Below are 25,232 nucleotides of genomic sequence, written 5' to 3' on the forward strand. Positions count from 1 at the left end.
CATCATGACCTCTATCCATATTACCTTACATCCTCTTTTGCCTTTTCTTATAACCTTCAATACTCACTAAAGTATTTCTTTTTACTAGAACCACTTAAGATTTTTGTTATGTATGTCTATTTATCTTATGATATATTCATTTTTAATTTATCTTTTCTAGTTTTACCCTATATCCATATTGATATTATCAATTTTGCTGCAACCAACTTATTTTTAAATACTTTATTTTTTGTCTTGCACTCTGAGTCAGACAACATTGTGAGTCTTATTATTATTCCATAAAGTTTTTCTTAAGTCTACAAGATATACATCCATCACATAATATTCTACTTGTACACCTAGCTAGCCATAGTAAGGTTACATATATTGATATCATCTCCCTATTATTTTGTATAATAAATGCACAATAATAAACTGGTCAATTTGTGGAATCCCTTGTTCATCTAAATTTATATTATATCATTTTTATTCTCACTAAATTTATATTGTATAATCTATTTTAATTCTACTAATTATCCATTGAAGTTTTTCTCTATAAATCTAAGTTATTATTTAATATAATTCTCTCAATAAGACACATTATCATTGATGAATGATGCATATAGGCAAGTTTTTCCATATAAGAAGAGTTTACATGATATCTTATTTCCATAAACTTAATCCAGAGCAGAGTTGCGCAAAGATAATTTGACTAGCATGCCACTGGTAGAAAATTTCTACAAGTATGGTTGTAATGGACTTAAACCTTTTCTTTGAAGCAAATAAAGGAAAGTAAAACAAGTTTAGTAAATATTCAATGTTGTATCAAAAGATATAAGTCCTATTTCTACTCTCACTAGGTACAATGTAGTCCTTGCCATCTCGTTATCAGGAATATATGATTGGTAAGGAAACTTGGCCTTTACTTGTTTGGTGGTCCAAATTGATGGCAAGCAATTTCTAGCTTCAACCTATCAGGATCTCATTCAAATATTGTTGACCAACTATTTGTGCAATTCTGTTAACTGATTAACTAGTTAGTTAAACTTAACCAGTTTGATGTATTTTTAACTTATTGATCGGTCAACTGTTTTATAATTTTTAACTTGCATTATGATTACTTATTTGGTCGTCTTGGAAGCGATGCATGGCCTTTTTTTTTAACTTTTTTTTTTTTTTTAGTGCAACACGCAACATTTGGTGCAATAATTGGAGGTTTGTCTAATGCTGAATTGTTGGATCTAGAAAACTTTTCATGGACACTAGCAACCAATTGGACCTGACCCTGGTCCGTGGCTTGAATAAATTGGGTCCAATGGGGCATTGGGGCCGGACCAAGTGAGGTCCGGGTTGGATAGGAGATTGACCCTGACCCAACCTATTTCGAGGCCTAAGATTTGGCTAGATCCAAGATCCGACAGTGACCGACAAGCCGACTCCAAGGATCACGTGCTTCCCAAATGCCAAAGATTTCCCAGCGATAAGAACAGCGCTGACGAAGCCGATCACATCCGATCTCCGACACAGTCTCGGCCTTGTTGCAGAGAGAGAGAGAGAGTAGGCATGGAGAGCCCGCCGGGGAGCGAGAGGTCGAGCCCGGAGGCGGAGATCGGGTACCGGCTGGAGGACCTGTGGGACGTCCAGGAGCCGCTGCTCAGCCCCTCCGAGAAGCTCAATTCTTGCTTCGAGGGCGTCCTAGTGTCCTCCTTCCCCCAGGCCCCTCCCTCCCAAGGTACACCCCAATAACCCTAACCCTAATCCTTGTTCGATTACTTCTCCTGTACTATCTAAATGTGCTTTCCTTCACTTCTTCTCTTACTCATGAGTGATGGGAAAGTGGACCCAGGGTTGACTAAATCCAGCTCTTGTTGCAGGCTTTACTTGGTAACAGTCGCATAAAATTTCTTTTTGTTAATATGTTTTGTGTTGATTTGAGGAATTTGGAGACCAATTATCTGTGGCAACTAACAAATGGGGATCTGTGGTGTATAAAAAAGTGCCTTTTTTTTTTTTTTGCTTATTTTTAGATGTGGATGCTGTTGCAAGAAAACGAATTGAGTTTTTTTGTGTGCATGCCTTCCTAAATATTAGAATTTGTATGAATACCCTCCCAAAATTGATATTTGCATTGATATCCTCATAAAACACTTATTTTGTTTGTATACTCTTATTTTACCTTTTATTTTTTTTACATATGTACCCATGCCATCAAACGCCGTAATTGATATTTACAAGTATACTCTCATAAAACACTTGCTTTGTATGTATACTCTTATTGCATGTATACTCTTCTTTTACCTTTTTTCTTATAATATGTATCCATGCCATCAAATGAAGTTAGCAGTTTAAAATTAAAATGACAGAAATATCCTTAATAGGTAAACATGCAAAAAAATATTTATAAGGATATACATGCAAATACCAATTTTGGAGGATATTCATGAAATATTTAGTAGGGTATATATGCAAAAAAAATTCTTAGATTTTTGTGAGAAAGCTTGATCATTGCAATCTATCATGTGCCTTTAAGAGATTCTAATCTCTTTCAATATTTTTAATGCATCCCCTTATATATGCATCTATAACAATAAATATTATAAGCCATGTTTCAATGAAATAAGATATGGTGATTATTATAAATGAACAAAAATAAAGTAAAATTATTTTATGATTAGTGAAAGAACTTTCATAACTCTTTTTGTTATCTAATTGTCGAATCAATCTTTTTTTTGAGCAATATTTTTATAGAAAATATTGAGGAGCAGACTAAAATTCAAGTGTTAAAATAAATTGAAATGGACAAAAATAAAATTCAAATTTTTTTGCATGTAAACCCTTTTAAATATATGAAATTGCACGAATAGCTTTGCAATTTTTCTATTTGCACGTAAACCCTTATAAATGTTTTTCTTTTTGCATGTCTACCCATTAAAAGTATTTCAGTTATTGTTAGTTTAAAATTGCTAATTTCTTAACGGCATTAGATGGTGTGGACAAATATGCAAGAAAAAGAAAAAGAGAAGGGTATACACGCAAATGTTTTATAAGGGTATATATGCAAATATCAATTTTCAAATGGTATCGAGGCAAATTTTAAAATTTAAAAGGATATGTACGTAAAAAACCCAAAAGAACTAGATGGTAAAGCTTGAAGAAGCGGGTTAAGTTGTTGGATGGTTAAGAGTGAGAGATCATTTATGGGTCTTGGGCTGGTTATTGGTAAGCCAAGGGTGGTGTTGTGAGGCATAAGCCACAGGGATGTTTAGATTTTGGACATGGTGTCTTGGCTTTGAATGGTTGGTGGGTGCCATTCAGGCATTTAATGCAAGGGAAAGTTAAAGGTGTGATTTTAAAGATGCTTGGATGCTGTGCTCTGTTATTGAATATGAGCAGTGGATAGTGGAAGAAGTATCCTTTATAACGGAAAGTAGTATTAGTAAATTTGGCATGCCTAGAAGAAGGCTATCAGATAAGACCATAGATCAAAATAATAGCATGCAATGGATGAATTTTGGGTGCACAGACACTTTATGTTTTTGATATGGGAAGAATACATGGATAAATAAATCTGATAGCAAGGTCAGAGGTTTGGAAAAGTTATTACATTCCATATTTACTTAATTTTAGCAATTTGCTTTGGGGACTTTTTAGGCAGGTTCTTATCACATGTATATAACCTGTAGTGCACAGAATGACATAAAGCGATTATGATACATACATTTAGAGAGAAAATCAAGTTCATGTCAAATGGTTACTGTACTAATAACTTCCAATTTCTACAAATCTCAAGATATAAGTTCTGCTAACTCACTTCAGTGCAAAGTTTAAATTGCTGCATCTCATATTATTCCATTTCTTGGCAGCAATGGGCTGACATCCAGTTTCACTGGCAAACAGGGGAATTACTGTCAGAACTTTATGATCTACGATCCAGATATTACACTAGATCAATATGACCCTAAACTATCTGAATTTCGTTTTGGGATCAGGATAAGAGGGGATGATAAGATATCGATCTGTATTATGGATCATATCGCTTGAATCATATGATCCAATGATCAAGCTGCTTGAATACTAAACCAATTGGAAAGTCTATTTCACATGATTTATTTGACTTGTTGGCTTTTGGAGTTGTTTGGCTTTGCTTATAGGCCGGACTACATAGTGTTAGCAATCATGTTACGGATTGTAAAAAGTAGAGAGAATTTTGGATTTCATGGTGTGAAAGTCAAGAGACCACTCTTCGTATCCGTGTTATAATTCGTCAAAATGCGGTTCTTGTTTCCTAAAATATTCTACTTTGAAGCATAATTAATTTGATACATTTGAAGCAAGGTACGCTGAACCGGTCGGTTCAGCTTGTACCGAACCGGTGCCGACGGGCACCGGTACGGTACAGCATATAAAAACGATTCCGACCCAAACTGGGTCGGAATCGATTGGTTCCGTGCTTGGACCGGTATGAACCGGACCGGTTCGAGCCAGTACAAGCCGGTCTTTCCCCGCGCGTGGGCGCGCGGGGAAGAGCGCCCACGCGGCTGGAGCCCACGTGGGCCTCTTAATGCCACTCTGTGGCAGCGAATTTTTTTTGGAAAATGCGCGCGGACGCGCGAGCGGAGAACGCGCGCCCGTGCGCGTTTTCCCGCGCAGGAATCGTGCCCGCGCACGATTCCAGCAAGGAATCGCGCCCGAGGGCACGATTCCCCAGCAAGGAATCGCGCCCGAGCGTGGTTCTCCGCGCGGGGCACCGTGTCCATGCGGGCTGCTAGCCCGCATGGGGGCATTAAATGCCACTCTGTGGCATTTGACTCGTCCGCGTGCGGACGTCTTTTTTTTGGGAAACGCGCGCGGACGCGCGAGCAGAGAACGTGCGCTCGCGCGCGATTCACCGCGCAGGAACCGCACCCGCGCGCGATTCTCCAGCAGGGAATCACGCCCGAGCGTGGTTCCCCGTGTGGGGCATCGTGCCACGCGGGCTGACGCTTTTTTTTTTGTTTTTTTTGAAATCCGCACGCTCGTGGCCGCGCGCGTGGCTCCGGTTCGGTACCGGTTCCAAGCCGGTACCGAACTGGAACCGTACCGGTGCCGGTGTTCACTGGTATGCCGATACAGTCGGTCCGGCGAACCTTGATTTGAAGTGACAGTATACTGTCAACGATTGGTGTGGTGTGTGTTTTAGACATGCTATATATAACTATAGAATCATTTTGCCAAAAATTAGACTTCTTATATTTATGTCTTATTTCTTTTTATTAGTTATTAGTTTCAAAGTTTTTAAAAGAAGTCTGGGTAAATTTCTTATGATCCAGAGTATGGTCCACACTCCACAACCTAAATGATCTGAAGTCTTTGATGATTTATCTAGATCCCATTCCTTACTAGATTGTACAAGGGAACAAGGAGGTACACATATTCTGGAGCTTCTTTATTAATTTAAACCATTCTAAACTTTTTTTCTAAAGCTCTTACTTGTTACACTTATAAAAGGGATTAAAATCAACAACAGTATCCTACCATAAGAAACCTAAACATGCAACTGCATTGATTACTGTATAGTATGTTATTTAAGATATGGCATAGTAGGACACCCTATTAACGCATAAGGTCCAAAATTAGACTTTTGGTTAATATAATACATAGCAGTCATTGCTAAAAATATAAAATATTAAATCAGATTGAAAATTAGATTATAAATGCTCGAGTATTAGTACATTATCTCATTAAATTCTAATCTATCCCATGACTACATTAATAACACTATTCTTAACTACCTTGTGAATACCACGAGTAAATATCGTAAATGACAATGCAAATCTTATAAAGCATTGACCTGGTATCAAAAACTGCATCAACCGAATGAAATTTATTGCTCTTTTCATCAGTAAGAAGCTTCCAACCCCCCAAATGAAAAAAAGGGAAAAAAGAGATGGAATGGAAGGAAATTAAGGAAGTTTTTGGCCTATTGACCATATGGAACTAACTTTGTACTGGTTCAATAGGGCCTGAAATTGGCTGGTATGAACCAACTGCATAGGCATGCCAATTCACACCTTGCCTAGTTCCAGTAAAGTGCTAACATGGTATTTGTCCTATAGTATGCACCAACACTAGAAGACATTGTGAACTATGCTTTAAATCTACTATTAAACTCTTCAATAGCTTATGCAGAATGCTCTTAATCTTACATTATTAGGATCAAGGCTTCATCTTTAACTAAATGATGGCATCTCAACTATCTTGTGTTACACCGCCATTCTCTCCTAAAAATATAAGATCGGACCCAACTTTTGATTATAAATTATGATATTCAATATATCATAAACCAACATCGGTGGAACCAGTACCGGGTATCATACCAGTTGCCCGGCAGGACGAGTCGGTACAGGCCCGTGCTGTGCCAGGCCAGGCCCGTATCAACATAGTAGAAGAGACAGGAGAGAGGGAGAACAAGAGAAGAAAAGAGAGAAAGCGAGGGAGGGAGGGAGAGGGAGGGGAAGGAAGAGAGAGGCTGGCCGGGGCCAATCGGCGGAGGCTAGTGAGCCTTTGTGCGGAGGTGGCAAAGGCCGAGGAGACGCAGAGGTAGGGTTCCACCCTAGAGACCGGAGGGGTCCCCTTTTATTTTTTCATTTTTTGGGTTTACCGATTTCAACTTAAAAAATGCAAAAATAAAAGGGGCCTCCTTCAGGCCCTTGTTTCAAACGAAACAGGAGATTGGAGGTGAAGCTCTGCCTCCGCATCTCCCCAGCCTCCGCCTCCTCCGTGCGGAGGCTCCTCGGCCTTCACCAGCCGGCCTTGGCCTTCCTCTCTTCCTCTTCCTCTCTCTCTTCTCCTCTCTCTCTCTCTTCCTCTTTTTTCTTCTCTTTCTCTCCCTCTGGCGATGACGTCTCGGTTTCAATGCCGGAACTGTCCCGATCGGCCACTGGTACGGCCAGAGATGCCTCGAACCGGGCGGTTTGGGACGGTTCCGCAGACCTTGCCATGAACCAAAAATGATGCGCTTTGCGGGTCTTTTATCTATGCATTAGTTGGGCAGAAAATGGATTGTACCGATGGGGCTACTATGCCGATATAAATTGTAGGCTATAGAGATTGAGAATCCATGTTGTTGATCAAGATCTACACATTTTGTTGCTCTTAAATTATAGAACAAATTAGAACATCGTCATGATGTTAAAACTGCCACATTGGGACTGCTTGATGTTGATGTAGGAAATCACAAGAGTAATTGATTTTTAATTTCTTGGCATTTAGATATTGAAGATCAGGTTTCACTTTCTGGATTTTCAGTTTATTTGCTCATATGTTTGTTTGTGAATTCAACACCATTATAGGAACGGTGAAAAGTAATTTATCTAAGTCAGAATAACTTCTAGAAGCCCAAAACCAAAGTGAAATAAATTGCATGTTGATGTAGAAATAATGGAAAAATAAATGAAGCCAATGATAAAAGAAATTTATGAGATTTCCTAATGTTTGGCAGGAATTTGCTTGAAAGTTTGGTCATCTTTTCCCGTTTGATGGAATAAGCTGGAGAAAGAGGAAGGACATATGAAGGTGTAGAAATGATAGCATATTGGGATTATATACTAAAGGGTTACTATTTAAAAAAGGAACCTTCTATATGCAAGAGCTAAGGGTTTGGAATCGTGCAATATTTTCATGTTCAAGAATTTGTCTGTAGAGGTGAATTTCTCATGCAGCATGGTTTCTGTTGCACATCAAGTCTTCAACAAGGCTAAAAATCAAATCACCTAAATTATGATTTGCTATTTCATGGCTAACTGTTGGGATGATAGATATTCTTTCTATGTTGCCGATATTTAGTCTTTGAAGTGTAAGAAGCCTTTAATCATGAGTAGACATAATGGTCCCTGTAACATTAAGCAGATGTATGTTCTGTTTAATGTTGATTGGTAAAAATATGAGAAAAATCCATAGCTATTTCATAAGTTATCATGGTCCTGACTCGAGATCCCTAGGTTGGAGACATGGCAACCGCTGTATGCTCATAGGACAAAGCCCTACAAGCATGCAAGGCATTTATCAGACATACTATAACCAAATGAGCTCATAAACAAGCAGCAGTACAATGTCAAAACAAATTACATTCTCCAAAAATAATAAATTAACATGTCCAAAATCCATCTATAACTCACAAAGAAATTAATCATAAAGTTTTTAACTCAAGACAGTTCTCAACTATTCAGCATGACTACAAAAAAAAAAAAAAAAATCCTCAATAGGTTTCAATAAGTAAACTATAAGTTCAGTCCACACCAGATACAAGGCCTTGCATCTAAACACTCTCTCAAAATCATACCTTGCTAGGCACAACCCTCTAGATCTATAAAAGTGGGAAAAACAAAGAAATGTGCTCGAGGACATAGTAAATAACAACTTACCTTAACTAGTTAGATCATGTATGGATGAAAAACTAGTAATTAGACACTAATTCCTCAAATTGCATTATAATCACATTTGCATACCATTGAGCAGTTACAATCCGCTTTTGAAAATAATCAATAATTTTAAATATTTAACAATCCATATTTTTGTAAAAGATATAGAATAAATAGATAGTAATAAAACCATCATTATGTGAAGCAAAGAGTTTTAAAATAATGCAATCTTCAAATCATGCAAAACCTAACAAATGAGTTCTCCAAAAATACAATCTTTAAAATCATAATGGCCACAACCAATGAGTTTATCCAAAATTAAATCTTACGAAACTAATTAATGAGCTTTCCAACATTGCATTCTTACATATCATCAACTCTCTCTTAGTCTTTATGACTATGGCCACACTTATCCTTGTGATAAGGCTTAGAACCACTTGTAACCCCTATGGTGTAGGTCTAGGACCATATTTAACCCCTGTAGTGTAGGTGCAAAACCATATTTAACCCTTGTGGTGTAGGTCCAGAATGAAACTAGTCTTCTGATAATCAGGTTGCGGATGATTAACCCTCATTGATGGGGTCCAGTTAATAGTCAGACTAAATGGGTGTCTAATACCAAATATAATTTCTAACACCAAATCATGAAATAGAATTCCAAATCCATTTTCATTTTGTAATTTCCACGTAAATGACATTTCATTAACTTTACAAAAGCTTTCCACTTTTCGGTACATATTTTATCACAATGCATTAAGAATGAATTTAATAATTTTTTTTAGTTTCCAAGCTTGATCCAGTTTATGTATGTGCATATAAATTTAATGAGAATGATGACTAGAAGCCATGCTGTTAATTTCAAGAGATGTATTTCATCCACAATAATCATGAATTCCAGTTCAAAAGATTCTCTTGTAAAATGAATTTTGTAGTTTTAGTAGTTATAGTTTATTTATCATAAACATTTTTCATGGAAAATTCCATTTTTTAGGAGAAAATTACATGAAAATTCTAGTAAATGTAGAAAGGTACTTGCCTTGAGAGCACAAATACAAACAAGTCCAATTACTCGGAATCGTCCTTCCAGAACCAAATAAACTACAATACAAAACTATCAAGATATTTCTTCTCTGCTAGATAGGAATGATTTCTAAAATCCTCAAGTTCTTATTAATTTTGTTAAGTCTATTTCTGAGAACCTAGAAGAATTTTTGAGACCTAAGCAGTGCCTAGCTACAGGCCCACTAGATTTCAATTTGCTGTGTCTTAACTGTACAGAATTTTATGTTTCAAATGTTATTCCACAAAAATTTGAGTAGTTATGGTATGCAGAAATTGAATTACAAAAGTCAGAATTTAGTATGCAGAATTTCATTCTTCAGAAATTAGTTAGCATAAATAGAATATTTAAATCAGCAAAACTCAGTTTTCTAGATTTTAAATTTCAGAAAATATTGTATACCTAATTCAGAATTTGTTGTGCAAGATTTTATTTGCAAAAATTAATTAGTAGAATATAGCATATAGAATTTAATAATCAGAAATTTAATTTTGTAATTTTATTGTAGAAAAGTTAATGTGCAGACTTTTCTATTTTGCAGAAATTTGTTTATAGAAATATAATTTCATATCTGATAATCATAAAGTTTGAAACCCGAACATGGATAACCATAAAATTATTTTACAGAAATTTAAAACTGTTTTTTTTGCTGAAAATAAATTCTGGAGAAATTATATCACACAGAAGGTAAATAGTTGCTGCAGAAAATTGTCCCAAAAGAAATAGATTAATATGATTTTTAATTTCTAAAAATAATAGATTAATTATGTGCCTACTATGATATATTACGTCTTCTAACTCTAGGGTTCCTAGATCTTTGTCCAAAATTATGATATTGAATCATAATCGAATGGGATTAGGGTTAGTGATATCTTAATCTCGATTTCTTGTTAAGAATTGAAGCACTGGCTCAACTTCTCCTCGCCATGGTATGATCCCCTATCAAGAACAAGTACTCTAGAGAAATCAAATAGAGATAGGGAGTGATGTCGGGGTTATCACAAAAGTCTCACACACTAAAGGTTCCCAATCTGAATCTGATGCAGGGCAAGATACAATTGGCAGGTATTATGATCAGCTGGACTATGCCAAACTTGTAGGAGCCAACAGCTTCATAATAAGACCCCAACAATTCAATATATGATTTATTCTTTTTTCCCCAATGAGTGGGCATGCGAGCAAACAGGATTCAAGGAGTTGGTCAAAACTCCTGGGGATTTTCCATTAGAGCCAATTTTCTCCATTTTTTTATATTTTCTAGTTGACTATTTTAATGTGTTTCCTTTTATTTTGGATTGAGTTTCCTATTTTTAGGATGCTGCAAGGCTCTTATATATAGGGCAGCCTATGGTTTAATTTGAAGCAGATTTGTTTTGACTAATCAGTAGAATTTTCATGAAGTTCTTTTTTACTTTTCCTTTTCTTGTTCCTTGCGCTTCTCTCGCTATAACATGTGCATTAGGGCCTACTTCAAAACTCAAGCCAGGGAAAAGGGGAAGAAACACGAGGGATATGTGAGATAGAATGGAGAGTGGTGGGAGAGATAGAGAAGGAATAGAGAGATGGAAGAAAGAGAGGCTTGAGATAGAGGTGAGAGAGAGAGGGGAAGAAAGAGATATGTAAGAGGGGATGTGCGAGTGAAAGGAAGAGAGAAAGAGAGGGCAGTGTGAGAGGTTTAAGGTTAGACTGGGTAGAGTCTCAAGTTAAATTGGATCGGTCTCAAGAGAGATTGCAAGAGAGGAAGGCGTGTACATATGCTTTAAGAGAAGGAGAGGCAAAGGGTCGACAGGCGTTACATGATGAGAGGGAGGGGACATGGTGAGAAATCTATAGCATTCCTCGTCCTAGGTCTCTAGTTCTGGTCGGCTTTACTTTTTTCTTTTAAAAGAAATCAACGTATTACACAAGAAATCGAGAAAGAAACCTTAAGAAATTAGTGGACAAACACCATAGTAAGATACTAGAAACAAAATTTGCAAACTTCTACCCTTGACGTATATGAGACCTAGCAGCATCTTGTTATAATACATCTTCACATCTTTAACCTGCAAAGTAGATCTTCCGACAAAACATATGATCTGATGAAGGTTCGCAATCTCGATATCGGAACCTGTATCGCTTCCATGCTGGTACGGTATCGATGCACTGGTACACGTGTCAGTTGGGTATACTCAGACTTGGGACGACTCCCTTCTCCCATACCAATTCTTTGTTCGATATCAGTACAGTTTGGTATGCGCCAATATGGAGCAGTACACATTGGTTTAGCGAATATTGATCTCTATCATATTAGATAACTTGTCAACTACCATCTTAGTTATGAGTCAAGAAAGCTGCAATTCATAAATTGTTTCCCATAAATAACCAAAAAAATTATAAAATATGAAGCTGTTGTCCATGAGCTAAATCTTCTTGATTATCCATTTCATACAAACTCTGGTGCATAAGCTGCTGATCTATGTGGCCCTGGTCATTCACAAAGTAAAAGTGACTCTTTATGCTTTTGCATCAATACTCCTAAAAAACTTGTTCAAAAAAAATATTGCTCTCTTTTAGAAAACTGAATGTTGAAAAATTTCAGGAATATTAATGCAGAAGAGTAATGGGATCATTTTACACTTAAAAATGGTTACTTGTTGGTACTGGCAGCAGAAATTTAACAAGAGGGATGACTGCAAAAACAGGACAATGTGAAGGCATGTATTGCAAATAGTGCTCATAGAAGGATGAATATGTAATAAACTATGTTTAGAGGGGTCTATATGCAAATACCCCTAAAAGACTTGTAAAGGGGAAGAAAAGGGCTTCCTTTTGAATAGCACCGTTGCAAATATGCTATGATTGTTTTCCTTTTTTAGAGAAATATAAATGGTTGCCACCTTCTATGTTGGAACTTGGAACCACTTCCTAGTGAATTGTGTTGAGTGAAGGGGTACCAACCAGCACACCCATGTCCATGAATTTTCTATGCTAATTGATAAGTACTTTATGATAGATGGATCATTGTACTCCTACCCCGAGTTTAAAATGCAGTATGAATCCAACAAAGCATATGGAAACGAGAAACCTAGATATGTTGAGGCCACATTTATTATATTGATGAATAGATTCATTTGGAACATGACTGATACTTTTTTCCTAATTCTTATAGGCCAACCTCTGACTACCTTTCCGACTTTTAACATGGCATCTGAGTCTGAATCTTTATCTTTTCTGCAGTAATCCTACAATAGGTAGCAAAACTGATGGTATTTTTGGCGCCTTAATATGTTTTGCAATATGCTCTTCCAGTTATGCATTTTTTCTATGTTCTTGTGCTCCTCGAGTTTCTTAAAAATTTAAAATGGCCACCATGACATTTTTTTTTGGTATCTTCTGTCCAGTAATTGAGATACCTTCAGACTCCAGCTTGGCTGATACTGTCGAAATTCTATCCAAACACAAGATCTTGAGTGCACCTGTGAGGAATGTGGATGCACCAGAAGATGCCAGTTGGATTGACAGATACATTGGCATTGTAGAATTTGCTGGAATTGTTGTGTGGCTCCTACATCAGGTTTGTGCGGTTGGACTGATAGATAAATTGGCGGTGTTTTAATTTTCTTCGCAGAGGCATCAAACCAGCTCTATTTGACACTATTTCTGTGAAATGTCAATTCTTTGTGCTGTAGTTTTTTGATTTTCTAGGACATTGTTGATCAAAATTATAGCCAATATGCAGTTGAAATATTGATCAGTGTTTAATAATCATGGAGATCTGTTAGATTTCAAATATTAAAAAAATTTCAATCATTCATCCGTTATAACCATGGATGTCACTTAACACTGAAGTTTATCCCATTTACGTCATATATTTCTCTTCTATTAAAAGTTTAACACATATTTATATCTAGTAAAAGAAACTAAACTACGCTGGTACTATGCTTGGGGTAGACCTGAGCATTGGCCTGGCAGGCTAGGTTCAGGCTAGCCTAAGCATAGTCTCAAGGGCATAGAGCCTGTACCTGGGTCAGCCCTGCCTCGGGCCTAAATCCTCCAGTCCAAGCCCAGCTTGGCGCCTAAAATCCAATCCCATGATTGACTCAGCCTGGCCTGATCAAATTAGGGACATAATAATCCTTTTAACGTAAGCTTGAGAGAAGGGAAGAAGAAAATGTGGTGCTAGTGGTGGGAAGGGGGACAAAGCAAGAGGGAGGGAGGGAGCGGAAGAGAGAGGGAAGGAGAGAGAGAGAGGGGGGGGGGGGAGATAGATAGCAGAAGCAAAGAAAGCGAGCAAGTGGAAGGGGGAGGAGTGCTTTCCAAGTCGGGGGAAGCAGATCTTTATATCACAAACCTCTAGAACTCCATAGAGGAATCCTTCAGATTGCAAGGCATTCAAATGTTCAAGGACATAAGATCTTAGCAAGAGAAGATGCAAATCTTAGTATCTACTCAAGGTTCATCCTCCTTAATAAATAGTCAGTCTACCTACTCCTGAACTCTGTTATTCTTAACGAATAGGCTAAAAAGATCAATCAGCAGGATTGTAAGCCTTGTTCATATATTTTTTAAAAAAAATCTGGAGTAGCAAGTGGAAACATCTCAAAGATATTGGAGATGATTTTATAGATGCTGGAAATAAGGCACATGAACTTGTCCTTAGTTTTCTTCACCTGTACCCTCTTAGGGCTTGTTTGGTTCGCGGGAAAAGAAGGGGAGAAAGTATGGTCAACGGGAAAGTAATGAGATGCCTCTTGTTTGGTTGGAGTTTTCAAAGGAGAGAGATGGAAAAGTTGCATTTCCATGGGAATATGATTCCCACATTTCATGGATAAGTCTTTCCCATGAGAAACATGGGAAAGTAACTTTCCTATGAGGCGGGAATCACTCCATTTTTATTTTTTTCCAAATAGGCCTTTCAGCATTAAAGAAGCATTAAAGAGACATTAAAGACCTATTTTTTTTAAGGGTATAATAGGAATTATACATAACTTTTCCGGGAAAGTGGATGGTTAACCAAACATAAGCACTTTGGAAATCTATCATTTTTCCATGGTCAACCAAACATGCCAAAAGTACTTTCTTAGGCATCCTCTTCCTAGGAATTTACTTCCCAGGAATCATATTCCTATGAGGAAAAATTCTTCCCGCGAACCAAACGAGCCCTTAGAGCAAAGGCTATCAAGTTGACAAGGCAGCCTATAAGCAGAGACCTCCAAATGACACAAGCTTTGTTTTGGTTCCCATTTTCTGTAAGTGATGCTTGCTCTTTTATCTCAGGCTACATGTGCACCCGTTGTTCAATGAGTTTACTATGCTAAGCTGGTGTTACTTGTTTGAAACTGCCAAATGACACTAGCTGTTCATTGAGCCGAATTGAGATGGGTCAGCAACCATTCCATAAGAAGACTCTGAATGCAGATCTCTGGAATACACTTATTTAGCCTTTCTGTTCTAGATGCCAGAATAAAACATTAAAATTTAATAGGCATCTTACTTGTATACTACTTGTTTTCTCCTAATGCCTTTGTTTTGACAGTCTGAAGTTGCTGCTCTTGGCATGATGGCTGGTTCTGCTGTAGCAGGATTAGCAGCGACACTTGGTGCTGTTACGTTGGAAACAACTGCATCTGGAATAGGTGGCGGTGATGTTGCTTCAGCAGCTGCCAGTGCTGGTGCTGCTGCTGCCGACCCTGCAAAATCAGGCCTCGAAACAGCTGCTTCAATGGGCGGAAGCTTTTTTGAAACTCTTACGTCATCAGATTTTTATAAGAATACAAAGGTTGCTTTCCTTTTGATTCGGTATAATATAAATTATTGTTTTAATACTTGGTGTTACTTTTCCTTGTTGCTTCATGACAATTACTAATTTTATACAGGTTCGCGACATCTCAGGGTCCTTCCGCTGGGCACCATTTCTTGCATTGCAGACGTCTGACTCACTCCTAACCATGTTGTTGCTACTATCCAAGTACCGAATGAAGAGCCTTCCTGTGGTTGATCTGGGTGAAGGAAGGATTGAGAACATCATCACACAGTCTGCAGTCGTTCACATGTTGGCAGAATGTGTTGGACTTCATTGGTTTGAAAATTGGGGAACCAAGAAACTTTATGAGCTCGGCCTCCCTATTATGAAGCCTGATAGGCTTATCAAGGTTCTTTGCTGCTAGTCAGTTTCATCTATCCATATAGTTGACTTCTTGAGCCATCTATTTGAACAACCAAGCATAGATGATTGCATTTACAAATTTCATTTCAGGAATCTAGGTTATTCAATTTTGCTTCATATGATTTCTACAAGAAATCTTGATGAGATTTAGAAAGAGAACTTTTGGATCCTCATCGAAAGATCATGATATAACAATATGAGCTAAGCTCTACATTAATATCTCTGGCTTCAAAGTCTAATGTGAATTTTGGAGAACTTAGTATATAGGCCTTCGAGTTGAGGAAAATAGAAAATGCATCAGGCATGGTCGGCGGAACTATCCTGAACCACTCGGTTCGGGGCGTCTCGAGCCGTACCAGCGGCGGACTGAGACGATTCCAGCAAGGACAACGAGACCGGTGACAGAGGGGGAGAAGGAGAAGGAAAAAGAGGAAAAGAGAGCGGGGGAGGGAGGGAGAGGGAGAGAAAGAAAAAGAGAGGAAGGTGGAGGCAGCTTCCGGCCTCCGCCGCCTCCGCATGGTGGCTGCTCGGCCTCCGCCGCCTCCGTATGGCGGCTTTCTGGCCTCCAACTCCTCCGTGCGGCGGCTCTCGGGCCTTTGCCTCCACGTGGCAACTCCTCGGCCCTTTGCTGGCTCTCTGTCGGCCTCCATCAACCTCTTTTCTTTTCCTCTTCCCCGTTCTTCCTCTCCCCCACCCCTTCTACTATGTCAGTATAGGTCCAACATGGCACAATACGGCACGGTACGGCACGACACAATTCCATACCGACATATGCCGCCGAACAACCGGTTCAGAGCCCGGTATCGGCACAGCAGATGATGGCAGCAGGCATTGTCCCAATTTTAAGGTTGGCTTCTTGAATCTTCATCACCGCTTATTATTATCAAAATCCTCATATTTTGTTGCAAATGCTTGCATCATCTAGTTGCTTCACCTTTTCTTGGTACCGCTTTTATGCTTCCTCGATGAGCTCATTGCACTGCCTGTCTATTTTTAATTTACCATACTTTTTTCTTTCTCATTGCTACTTCATTCATGATCAAAGAAGGTTGAATCGGACCGAACTACTTGGTTTGGCCCGTACCAAGCCAACCCGGTGGAAAATCGGGTCGGTTCGGTCATTGGAGTCAGTTCCGGTCCTGAACTGACCGAAACCGTCCAGTTCCATTCGAACTCAGTGCAAACCGTCCGGTTCGCTCCAAGTCAACCCGGTTCTGAACTAGGCCCTCTCCCCTTTTCTGTTTGCTGATAATATGATGTTGAGAAGGCCCGAGAAGGCGTTCCCAACATCATTTCTAATCGGCAGAAAACTTTCTGCCTTTTCCTCATGGCAAAAATCAAATCAATTCAGCACTTCAGAAAAAAGATCCAAGACCAAATAAGGTATGCTTTCTTTTTCCTATCTCATTCTTTTATTTTTTGGGGGGCTTGAAAAAATAGTTTGAAAATTGCAAAATAAGGAGAGATCATGCCAAAATTTTTGATTTAGACTTGATTTTATTATATCTTGTAGATCTATGGATGATCTACATGATGACATAAAACTTTTAATTTTTGGATTATATATAATTTTTAAAAATTTAAAAAATATTTTTGAATAAAAAATATGTAAAATCAGAAGCGTATTTAGGAGTATGCAAGCTACTCTCTTTGTGGTGTCTATTTATTCAAATTTTGATGCAATCATGCGTTGCAGATGATCTCGTATGTGGAGTAGGATTCATAGACGTATCAAGTTCGAGTTGTATGTTGGATCTTATTATCCACAGCCATATGCAGCTTATGATCCATACGAATATGAATATGGATATGGTGCGTCTGAGGCATCTTTTGGTGGCTACTATCCTACGCAATCTGGAACATCTTATAGGTCGGATTTTGCTGTCGGCTTATTCGGATGGCCCCTTTATTGCCGTTTTATCAACCATTTTATCAGCCAGAGGATACCTGTCATAGCCAGAGCTTCAGCGAGAGATTCGAGAGTGCTTATAACTCAGAGCACGTTCTTTATGGGATGAACATACAAAATTACAACGCCACTTGGTTAGAGAGGTGGGTTGATGTGCCTTCTGACTATGTTGATGATTCAGATATCTATGAGAGGCATCGTTACTCGACGAGATTTTAGATATCGATATATATATTGTACTTTAAATATATGTAATTGATTATATTATTTTATATTTTTCATCCCACGATTTGAGGATATTTCATGTTGCTTCTCGTAGCATACAACATCTCACTAATCATTTTAACATTTGTATCATTTTAAAACAATAAGAGGCATTATTTAGGTTAAACCGGAATCATAGAAACATAAAAAAATATCAAAAAAAAATCAAATTAGATTTAAATTATTGAAAAGTTCAAAAAGAATGATTACCAATTAAATCAATCTGAAAAACTCCAAAAAAAATAGGCATGCCTACTGGCACGCCCTACCGTACCGACCTGTTTGCCGATCGGTACGGGTCCCGGTACTGGTTCGGCGGACCTCGAAGGAGATACTACTAAGTATGTGTGAAAGATAGGGTTGTACCTTTCTTGGAACTAATCAATCAACAGCAAGGTCTGCCTACCACTTTGTACTAATTGTACTGTGTCGTAATGTTAAAAGTGCCATTATGTACGGAGGTTTGGTTTAGTATATGAGTTGAACCAGTCTGTACAGGTCCAAACCAATGGGAACCACCCCATACCATCTAGTTTTGGGCGGGCTAGGAGCAAGAAAAAGTATTGGAAGCTTGTCTTGATACGTGATGTGCACCGTATCATACCAACCGTACCATATCGAACTAATAATATGCTAGTTCGGTTCTTGGTACCAGTTTTGCGGTCCTTGATCAACAGTCTGACCAGAAGCTCTTGTAGAGGCACCTAATCACACTCTTCTCCTTTGGTTGATTGGTGGTATAAGTATGCACCTTTTATGAGAACAATTGGAACTGTTGATCTATACCAATTGTCTCCGTGTTTCTTCCCCATAAGAGACTTCCAGGTCTTTTGAACAATATGCACTAGTGTTTTATTTGGTCATTTGTTATGAAAAAAATAGAAGTGATTCTTGAGGATTGATGCCAAATGCCAAGGCTTTTATATGCAAGAATTAAATACTCTCTCTTGCACTCCAGATTATCTTTTTGTCTCTCAATTTTCTTGTTTATTTCTTCTTTGCCACTTAACAGAACTTCATCATAATGCTGGCCTGTTGTAAGATACGTGGATCAATAATTGTTTGCAGATTCATCTTTTGTAAAGTATAACTTTCACCATAATTTGGCTTCAAAAGCATATGTGTTAAGTTGTTAGCAAAGGAAGCTGAAACATATGCAAGCAATGAAAACTTGACTTAAGTTAGTTGGGTGGCAAGTACGCTTAACTCTAAAATAGATTCATATTTTTATATAATTTTAACCTTCTTTCTTCTCCCTCATGTGAGAATATCTATCATGCCCGTTTACTGTTGACAGGTGAATGAGGAAGAACCAGTCCTAAAGGCATTCCAATTAATGCGTAAAAAAGGAATTGGTGGACTTCCAGTTGTTGATGGAAGCGGGAAAAAGGCTACAGGAAATATAAGCATTAGAGATGTTCAATATCTTTTAACAGCCCCTGAGATATACAAAGATTACAGGTCAGTAAATGCAAATTTGATCTTAATACAAAAAAAAAAAAAAACAGAGATGCAATTTTCATCAGTTAATTCACTGTTTGCTTTACATCTGAATTTTAAGTTTATATATTCCAAAGGTGCCTGTTTGCATCTTGCTCTAATACTGTTTTTTGTTTTGGTTTGTTTTTCCTAGGAATTGACCATGCCCATCACAAATGATTTTGGTCTGTTTATATTCGGTTTTGTTGTTTCCTATTAATGCTAGAGATATCCACTTATTGTTCCATACAGGCATTTCCTTTTAGCTGCCAAAGACAAATTTCTTGCTATGTGCATGTTTATTATTGAGTGCACTATTTATATTTAAGTAGCATTTCCTTCTACTGCTGTACTACAAATTGAAATTGCCATTTAAAGTCATTCTTATCCACAATACTAAATCTTAGGGATCTTAACTAAATAATCCATATAAAAAATGAATATTTCACATTTTTGTCCAGGTCCTTCACAGCTAAGAACTTCCTTGCTTCTGTGCGAAATTATTTGGATGAGCATCAAGAAGCATCAGCTATGTTGCGAGGTGTGATCACTTGCAAAAGAGATGACACTCTTAAAGACATAATTCTGTCATTGGACTCTGAGAAGATACACCGAATCTATGTCGTTGATGAGGAGGAGAATTTGGAGGGGGTGATCACACTTAGAGACATAATCTCCAAATTGGTCCATGAACCACATAATTACTTTGGAGACTTCTTCGATGGTGTTGTTCCATTGCCTCAGAATAGCAGGGTTTGAGAGCTAACCAAACTTGCTGAATTCCGAACTCTGACTTGTGTCACACCGTTGTAAACTGCTCGTTGCTCATGTCGTGATGTACTTCCATTTGCTGGTGTGTTGTGTTTACCATGTGTAAATCCTTTGTTGTTTCCTTCATTTCAGCTCACTCTTTATGTTGTTAGCTATCCTTTCTTACTGGGTTGTGATTGGCTTGAAATCCCAGCTGCCGGCTCATGAAGGTAACATCATGGATGCTTCATTTCAAACCTTAGAAAATTTATTCTGTGCAGCTTCAAAAACTGTATGATAAGTGATGAAGTTGCACCTTTTCGGTGATCTGACGTGATTTTTCCGACTCCTTACTAACCATATCAATTTTTGCAACAGTGTGACTCAAGTTTCTTCAGGACAGAAACTGAGATTTGATTTTATTGACATTTTGTGATATCACAGATGCTTTTTGGCACAAAGGTATACCATTGCTAATTGTAACAATTTTGTAAATCTTCACCGAGTTTCGGCGACATGCAGGTAGAAATGAATCGGTTGGTTCCTTTGCTCTGATATTAAACTATGTATAAGTAAGGTGGAGTACCTTTCTGTGGGGAGAGAAGAAAAACAGGGTGGAAGTGTGTTCTTCATGTAGGATGCGGAAGTGCAAGGCTGACATTTTTCTTGATTTGGGTGCCAAGGTGTCTGTAAACAAAGTTGGAGAGTACCGTGGGTTGCAAAACAATCGAAGTTATTTTATCATGTAAATTATACTAATCTTGTAAACATTCATCATCGATTAAAATGGTGATGGGGATGCTCCATCTTCCACATATCTCCGCCTGCATGCACAAATATATCTAGCAAAACTCGATGTAAAATTGTTGCTCCCAGGGGCCTAAAGATTTGTCTTTAGGATCCCATAGGACGTCTTGAGTAACCCATTGATGTTATCTTCATGCATGAGAAAGTTCTTTTAGGAACAAGAAATGGTGGTTAGAAACTTGGGAGAGATTGGAGGCGCTCAGGGTTTCATTATCTGAACTTAAGGGGATAAGTAGTATCATAATTATTTAGGTAATGTTATGCTAGCTTTTTGGGATTGATTGCATCAGCAGCCTCCATCTCTCAAACTTCCCTTTCTCATTAAATTTCTGTTCTTGAAATCTTTCTCCTGCATGCAAATCTTGGGGAAGTATCTAAACATGTCCCTAGGGCTTGTTTACTGCAAGCCCAGGTTATTCCTGGGATTATTCCCACATACAGGGGAAGGTCTGAGATATCATAAATGACAACAAGAATTTTGGAGCACTGGATAGCACATTCCCAAAAAAAATAGGATGTCAGATTCCTTCCAACAAGCTAATTTTCAACAGCTGTTTTATAAACTTTGGAGCACTAAAAATCATCCATGCACCTTACCTGTATAAAGGCACACAAAATACAATTTGCCATGCTGGCCTCAATCAACTGCCTCTACTGGAGGCTATAAACGCTTAATGTACTCAACATCTTCATCCACCACAAGGCTCTGACGGAATCAAGACCAGAGGCAATAATATTTTGTGATTGCATAATCAAATTGCTTCGGCAGATCTATGCAATCAAGAATGCAGAAACACAGACCAGGATATGATGACAAGATTGGTTAAGTTCCAAGATTCAGCTGACAAAATTTCATGATCTCCAAAAAGATGACAGGACTAAATACATGCAGGAAATTAACAAAAACCTGAGAAAACAAATTTCGATTCGAGTTTACATCACGTTGCGCTTTGCACTGTTGAAGATTTGAAGTCCAATTTTCTACCAAAAAGAAATACTTGAACTCCGCTCACTTAACAGGAGCCTTACATTAATTACCCCTAAAACCATCCTCATCTCAGCCATGTCCTGGTTTCTTTAAACCATCCATTCTATTGCAAAGCAACAAATACCATTTAAGTATGCACTCTTTGCATGGGTGAAATCATGAAAGTGATAAGAAGACAGTTGAAAAGGGAAAAAAGTAACTGAATTATCAGCTACTAGAAAATCTGAGTATGATAAGTTTCCTATTATCTTGTGTCTACAAAAACAAAACACAACAAGATGAGTACATTACAAGGAATATAAGCATCATAATTGGCAGAATAAATCCAAGTATCCAACAATATCACTAACAGATCACTGATTAAGAATTTATCCAACTATCTTCTATAATTTATTTGGATAAATAGGCTTTAGAATTACTTATGATATCACTTACAATCATTGAGCTCACAAATTTAGCAAGTCAGATACAATTTTTAACATCTAAAATGTAAAGAAAGATAATGGAGTTTGTCAAGTTAAAACCAAGAGGCAAATATATGTATTTTAATAATCATTCGTTAAAATCCATTTTTTCGGAAAAAAATATTCTACATCCAATGTTAATTAAGTTCATATATCTGGATTGATATATGAACTCACACTTCCATGGATAATTGAGTTCATATAACTGTGCCCACTGCAATCTCCATCAAGAGAAACACATCTCTTCCTCGCCTGCTGGTATACGAAGTCTGGAATGCTTTTCAACAGTGTTGAGGCACACAATACAAGCCTGTCGATAGTTCAATGTGTCCTCTGCAATTTTCACCAGGAGACACATTCACACCTCTTTCTCACCTGCTGGTACGCTACGGAAGTCTGGAACAGTTTTCAACAGTGTTTATGCATACAATAGAAGCCTATCGATATGAAGTCCATACGCTAGCTGTCATGTTGCACCTCCATCTTCTCAACAGGCTGGATCTCATTGACCATTACTATCCTTTGGATACTTTAGAAAGAACAAAATGATCAAATCTTCAACCAATAGACAGAGCCTCCACACCACACTATCAATATCGTGACTGAACTCTTCCTCAACTGGACTAGCAAGCTCAATGGCAAAAAGCAAAGGACATGTCCTTAATCAGAAACTGATTTCTTTTTTTTCCTTTTAAAAAGCTATACCATCTGTACCTTCATTAACTTGTCACTATTTCATCTACTAAATGAAATCAGGGCGGGCTTCAGCCTTTCCTTTTTCTCGATATATATATTCTGGAGTGATAGTCTTCAATAATTTGCAATGATGTTTGTTTCAATAAATATGCTACGTATGGATTAATGATGGTAGATATTTATGGCATTTCTATGCTAATTAATCAATTTTTATAGCTGACATGTTTTTTTATCTTCACATTTCTTTTATTAGTGATGCTGAATCAACCCTTTTGAGTTTTCACGTCAGGGTATGAATTGAGAGCCAACTTTCACATAAGATGCTACTGCATGCTGTAGACACTTTGGACTAGGCATTTTAGTTGGCTCGGTCACTCTAAACTGCTCTCACTTTGTGATTGAGTTCAAAGACAAAGGAGACTTACCTAGAATTTGTTTTACTTTGGCCACTCTTTTTTTCTTCCACTTCAGTGTCACCTAGATTTTGTAGGGAGTGAGCAGGCTTGCATAAGCAGCAACAGAATGCTAATCATGCTGTATATGTGTTTGCAAAGTGCTAAGCAACTTTCACCACAAGATCTGGATGTTGTAGACACTTTATTTGATGAATTGATGTTGTAGACACTTTCAAGCAGGCATCTTAGTTGGTTTGGTCACTCTAAACTACTCTGACTTTATGGTCAAGTCCAAAGTCAAAGGAGACTGTTATCTAGAATAGTTTCGTTTTGGCCACTCATTTTTTTCTTCTGCTTAGGGTTGCCTAGATTTTGTAGGAAGTGAGTGGGCTGCATATGCAGCAACACAATGCTAATCTTGCTGTGTATGTGGTTGCAAAGTGCCACACAAACCCTCTTTTCAGCTCAAATACAACTGACCATAAAGAGTAGCTGCATATAGAGTAGATGGTGTGGTCAGGGGACAACATACAAATAAATGGCTGCATATGCAGCATCCTGCACCACATTTTAAAACATTGAAATTTCAAGTAGTCCCTAACCCTACTTAAAAACTGAAAGGATGGCTCCAACAAGGACATAACAGTGAATATCTAAAACTATGAAAAACTACTAAAGAACAATCCAAGACACCAAATAAAGGCTTAATTAAACATCTAATGGACTAAGGCCAACACTGTTGATCCATAATCCTCTTTGACGTCATCTCTGGTGCATCTTGAAGGTCTTTGGATTTATATCATCTATCAACTGTGTTCGACAATTTCTATAATATATATCCAAGCACATATATTGGATAGTTTGGTCTGTTGAAAGATACTCTATGCCCAATAACCCAACTAATTTAATGCATGGACCGGCCTTAAGAGGGCCGGAACCGAGCCCGTACCTGACTGGTACGGTACGGGGGGCCGGAACCGAGCTGTACAGAGGCATACCGGTGCGAACCGACCGGCTTGTACCGGTGCGAACTGGAACGGTTTGCACCGGTACGCGCGCTCGCGCGCGCTGGGGAGTAGACTAATTCATCACCGGTACGAACAGGTCCGAACTGGTACCGGTTCGGCGGACCTTGATGGAAACAATGAGCAATGGATGTGCAACATCTATCAAGTATAACATGAAGACAGATCATATGGTAAAGAAGATGAGAAAAAAAAGACCTAGAATAACACACATGCAATCATGTGCATGTGAAGCAAAGCAATCGGGTCATGGGCTTGCTAAGAGCTAGTAATCTGCATTTTTGCTAGACAAACATAACTTTGTGTAGACATTGTTTGCCTTTTTAAATTTATTGTGTCGATACTTTTTTCACTTCTTTAATGAATCCGAGAAGATTAATCACAAGATAGTAATTTTTTTCCTTTTTATTCCTAGTCATTTTTCCTTTTTAGTCCTCACTAGATAGTCATTTACCATGCAACAAATAGATGCTCAAAAATCAATAGCATAATATGGTAAATGCCCCTTAGCATACAGGCACTTCTCCAACTGCTCTTCGCCAACAATATACTAATCCATTAAAATAATGAAGTACAGTAACAAGGGCAAACCGTCTATGACTCGTATCCTTCAGAGTTCAAACTCCAGCAATGGAAAAAACAGTCCAAAGTCTCCTGCTCTATTCCTAGTTGCATGACTGCATATGTCAGCTTCTAGATACTCCTCAAGCCTTTTTTTCTATTACCAATACAAAGTTTGTCCTCCAAAATTACTAGGGTTAGCTCACAAACTAGGATAAAAGATTTTTCCAATTGAACTAAATCATGTTTTTCCTTGTTTTCCTATTAACACCCAAAATGAATTTCAGAACAACATAAGCTCTTTTTTT

General features: G+C 37.9%; 1 protein-coding gene across 1 annotated transcript; it reads left to right on the top strand.

Annotated features, from left to right (window-relative positions):
- The first annotated feature begins 1,471 nt into the window (after nucleotides 1–1,471).
- Nucleotides 1,472–20,317, top strand: LOC103722552 (SNF1-related protein kinase regulatory subunit gamma-1-like). The gene is made up of 6 exons (XM_008813150.4): nucleotides 1,472–1,711; nucleotides 12,822–12,994; nucleotides 14,957–15,199; nucleotides 15,297–15,572; nucleotides 19,057–19,220; nucleotides 19,700–20,317. The coding sequence occupies exons 1-6, from the start codon at nucleotides 1,543–1,545 to the stop codon at nucleotides 19,995–19,997; spliced, it is 1,323 nt and encodes a 440-aa protein (XP_008811372.2). The 5' UTR covers nucleotides 1,472–1,542; the 3' UTR covers nucleotides 19,998–20,317.
- Nucleotides 20,318–25,232: the final 4,915 nt, after the last annotated feature.

Source organism: Phoenix dactylifera, chromosome 10 (genome assembly GCF_009389715.1).
Source record: "Phoenix dactylifera cultivar Barhee BC4 chromosome 10, palm_55x_up_171113_PBpolish2nd_filt_p, whole genome shotgun sequence".
NCBI classification, from domain to species: Eukaryota; Viridiplantae; Streptophyta; class Magnoliopsida; order Arecales; family Arecaceae; genus Phoenix; species Phoenix dactylifera.